The sequence below is a fragment of the Austrofundulus limnaeus genome, unplaced genomic scaffold (genome assembly GCF_001266775.1).
Source record: "Austrofundulus limnaeus strain Quisiro unplaced genomic scaffold, Austrofundulus_limnaeus-1.0 Scaffold492, whole genome shotgun sequence".
Lineage (NCBI taxonomy): Eukaryota > Metazoa > Chordata > Actinopteri > Cyprinodontiformes > Rivulidae > Austrofundulus > Austrofundulus limnaeus.
Window position 1 is genome coordinate 363,775 of NW_013952894.1, and position 4,516 is coordinate 368,290.

The 4,516-nt window shown below is 34.2% G+C and overlaps 1 protein-coding gene across 1 annotated transcript in view; it reads left to right on the top strand.

The window, feature by feature from the left end:
- The window catches only part of pdia5 (protein disulfide isomerase family A, member 5), a 127,530-nt gene that overhangs the window by 97,168 nt on the left and 25,846 nt on the right, over positions 1-4,516 (top strand). Inside the window, exon 14 of the mRNA XM_014025702.1 lies at positions 3,105-3,235. Within this exon, the coding sequence (XP_013881156.1) occupies positions 3,105-3,235 (131 nt within the window). The remainder of the gene's footprint in view (positions 1-3,104; positions 3,236-4,516) is intronic.

Here is a 4,516-nt window from a genome sequence, read left to right on the forward strand (position 1 = left end):
GTATATATACAGTAGATAGATAGATAGATAGATAGATAGATAGATAGATAGATAGATAGATAGATAGATAGATAGATATAAAATATACAGGTTTAATTAATTTATTAATTACTTTCATCTTATTCCATTTTAATTGTGGACTTTATGTATATTATCTAACTTTTAATTATAAAAATTTAACAGGTTTCTATTGTTTGGGCCTAGAAAGTGGTAATATTGATACTAACACTTGTTTGTTCACACTTTGTTACAACGGCTTACCTGTTCCTCTCATCACTACTGGATCCTTGCTCTGCTTCTGACACTAAATCACTTTTTAAATAACTCTCAGCACAAATATCTTTTTACAAAGCTTTCTGATCATCAGCTCAGTTACAGAAATGTACTGAAACATCTCTGTGCACTTTTCATAGGTCTACATCATACTCTTCATTAATTCTAATAATATTCAGTCAATGAGGGATCCTACCTGCACACTCTGGACCTGTGGGCTTTTGGAGCAGGATGGTTCTGTATGTTGGTTCTGACTCTGAGAAGCTACAAGACAGTTTCCCAGTTATGTGGTGTTGCATCATTTATATTATATAACATTGTTACTCACTTGATAATTAAGTAACTTGAACGGTGGTTTGCAGACACAGTTCAACATGTTGTCTTACCTGTTTCATCGTCCTCAAACCACGACCTCCTTTTTACTGAAAAAGCTGCTAATTTAGCACATATAGCTGTGTCAGTTTCCAGAGCTTTCCTCTTTTGTAGCTTTCTCCGCGCCACGCGGCTCGCTCTTCAAACACTACTGACCACGAGTGCTAACGTGTTACGTCAGAGCGCAAAACAACAACAACACAAAGAAAAAAGGAAAGAAAAAAAATACGAGAGCTGGCAGAGGCAGCCCTGGGGGGCAAGCCATTGTATCATATAAATGGTCGGCAATACAGGGAAACCCGAATAAGTGATCTGATCAATAACTAACAAGTTATACTGGCCCTTGTGGCCCAAATACCAGTCTGGCCCACCGGGAGAAGTCCAGATGGTCCCGATTAGCCATGCCGGGCCAGCATCTAACAAACATGTTCACTTATAAAAGATGCTCTGCCATCTGCTCAAACATATACACCATCTGAGACATCAGGGTTAGAGCTGTGCAAAAGTCTTAAACCAACCATCATATGTACATTTTGCTTCTTAAGWGACTGATTTTCTTACAGTATTTCACAGTGGTCTCTGCAGTACTTTTTAAAACCTTTTTGAAGATTTTCTTTTGTTTGTAGTCTTTTTTATTTTATTTTATTTTAGTTTTGGACAATGAGTTATTTTAACTCACTTTAAGTCTAGCGCACAATACTTTTCATAAGAATGTTTTGTTGTTTAACCACTTAACTATGGTATTTTTTACACAAAATTTAATATAAATCATGATGATGATGATGATGATTCAGGTCCAGTCAGGTCTTTGTTAATTTTATAAATTAATTTTACTAACTTTTCCCCTGTTTCTACAGACATGACTTTCAGACATTGTTTCTATGATTTAATTTGTGATTTTTTTTCTTTTACCCTCCTTTTGTCTAATTTTCTTATTGTCCCCTGTTTCCGAGGCAGAGRACATAGAAATACTCTCCATCTGTCTGTGACGGGGGACATCATCAGTTCTATCTTGTTCAGGTCTACATTCTGTCTCAGTCAGGTGCAAGAACTGTGCAAATATTTAGGGAAAAAAGTTGTCTCTGAACAATTTCAAAAGTCCTTCATAAACCTGAAGAACAAGACCACAAAAATATAAAAAGGTCTTGCTGCTTGTAAAAAATATGTAATCAAATAAAAAATTAAGTTTCAAACTTTTGCACAGTATGATAAATTTATGTTTTATATGAATTTAGTTTTCATGTGAGGTCTGTTTTACCAACTTTTTTGAGAATAGTTGATTTTTTTAAACAAAACTTCCTTAATACATTTTTTAACAAATAATAATAACATGTTATATATACAGTATGTATGTATGTATATGTGTTAGTTTAAACTAAATTAATCCATTTCTGCTTAGATGTGCTTTTGTGACAAGATTCCCAACTGGAAAAGATAAATGTGAATTTTATGAAAAGTCAATACTGTGCTGTGAAAAATATTTTCCCCAATGCTAATATCTTTACCTGTAGCTTTTTTTTGTCAGAAATCTGAAAACAAAAGTACCATCAAGTAAAAATAACATGATGGTGCAATTTTCAAACTTTGATTCCCTTATGGCCCGATGTGAAAAAATAATAACCCTTTATGGTAAATCATGAATAATGATTTATTTTCTATTGAAAGCTGRGCTTAGCTTTACCAGCCAGGTGTACTTTCTGTTTCATGTTGTGTCAAAATCCCACTGTAGTTAAACCGAAAGAAAGAAACGTACTGACAGTGTGATGGTCTGAARCTGCTTTGCTGCTTCAGGACGTGGACGGCTTTAATGGGACCATGAATTCTGCTCTCTACCAGAAATTCCCAAAGGAGATGAACCGGCCAACATTTGGTTCTGCAGCAGGACAATGACCCAAAACAAAMCAGTATAATTCCTCCACAGCCATGTGAAAGACACATCACTTAACATGAGCGTTGATGGCTTAAATTAATCGTAAAGAAAGTTTCTGAGGAAAAAGAAAAATTGCACTATACATCTGTATACATGCAAAATGAAGGGAAATCTGTATAAAYAACTTGATATGTATGCTGCCAGTAGTTGCACAACCAGTTTTTAGGTTTAGGGGTAATGACATTTTCCCCTGGGCCTGTTTGTTTTAGCTTTTACCCTTAATAAATGATGTCTTTTTTTACAAACTGTTTTGAATTTACTCAGGTTGTCTTTGAGAGTTGAATGAGATGAAAACATATGCGACAAAAAAGCAAAAAGAGAATAAATCTGTGTGGAGCGAATATTTTTTCATTCCGTAAATATTTCTGCAAGCTTTCTAAGTTTTCATTATTGGCTAAACAACATTATATAGTTCTGCATTTTGGCTTCTTAGAAAGCTTATTGTCCAGTCTAACANTTTGAACCTAATTATGCCCACTTGTTTTCTGCTTGTTTATTTAAGCAGTGATAGATTTTTTTTTCTCTGCAGTCCCCAGGCACCTCCACCACCAGAACAGTCCTGGGAGGAGAAGCCCTCCAGTGTCAGCCATCTTGGTTCTGAGGATTTTAGAGAAGCTCTAAAGAAGAAGAAACATGCTTTGGTCATGTTCTACGCTCCCTGTAAGAGTTTTTCATTTTAATAAAATTAGCTAAATATTTATGTTGATACAACATTTTACTGAAGGACACTTTGGTATCCTGGAAGTACAGGGTTCCTGCGAATCCTTAAAAAGTCTTAAAAGTCATTGAATTCATCAATCCAAAAATAAGGCCTTAATTGGCCTTAAAATGTCTTAAATCAATCTTTCAGAAATCTTAAAAATGTTAACACATTTGTAAATATGGTGCTGCAAATTCGTATCAAATATTAAAATAATTGGTAACTTTTATTTATTTTTGAAATATTCACATTTAAACATTCCCTTTTGACACCACTTCCTGTTATTTCACATGCAAATATCTCAACAACTGTCCATCTGAGCAATATGAAATTAGTTTTGTAGTATGTTAATAATGTTGTCTTTACAAAAATGCATTCATATTTTGTACAAACATTTTACATCACAAGCACTTTAAGGTTTCATCTACAGCAAGCTAGGGTTGAGAACCCACTGTGGGTCCTAATTAGAAGATTTTCAGGAATTTAAGTTTAAAATTGACTGCTAAGAAGGGGTTTTTGGAGCTATATTTGACAAAATAGCAGTTAGATATGGAGTTTCTGCCACAGTTTTAATTATTTTTTCTTTCATTTGTGTTCATTATGAAATTGGTCTTAAATTTGATTTCACTAGGCATTAAAAAGTCTTAAAAAGTCTTAAATTTAACTTTCCTTAAACTATAGGAACCCTGAAATAACTCCCCCAGCTTTTCAGGTGGAAAACAAGCACAGAGCCACGGCTGACTCCTGAGATTTGTTTAAAACGTTACTTACAGATTCGAAATGGGAAAAAAAAGCTACTGTTATGGTAATATTTATTGAACAAAGACAGAAATACGTGGTCCAAGAATGAAGGTACTCCGTGAGATGATCAGCTGAGTTTTATTGCAACAACAGGAAACGCAGAGAACAACCTGTCCTGTCTCTGTGCCTCTGCTTCTCTCTGTCACTCCACTCGAGAGGCCTCATATATATATTAAAAAACACCATAATGTTAACTAACTGTTGTTAGCAAATCTTGTTCTGACTTTAATCATTCTATCTGCAGATGAACAGCATGTCTTGAAAACCTAGGTCATTAAAGGATGTCATGAATTACTTGCTTAAACATAAAAGTATTAGTTCCACTACATCTCCCCCATCTGATCGTTAAATCACCAATTAAATGATCAATAAAACAAAAAAACTCTTTAATGTATTTTTAAAAAAACATGTCAACATAAACCTAAGTATATGTACTTTTC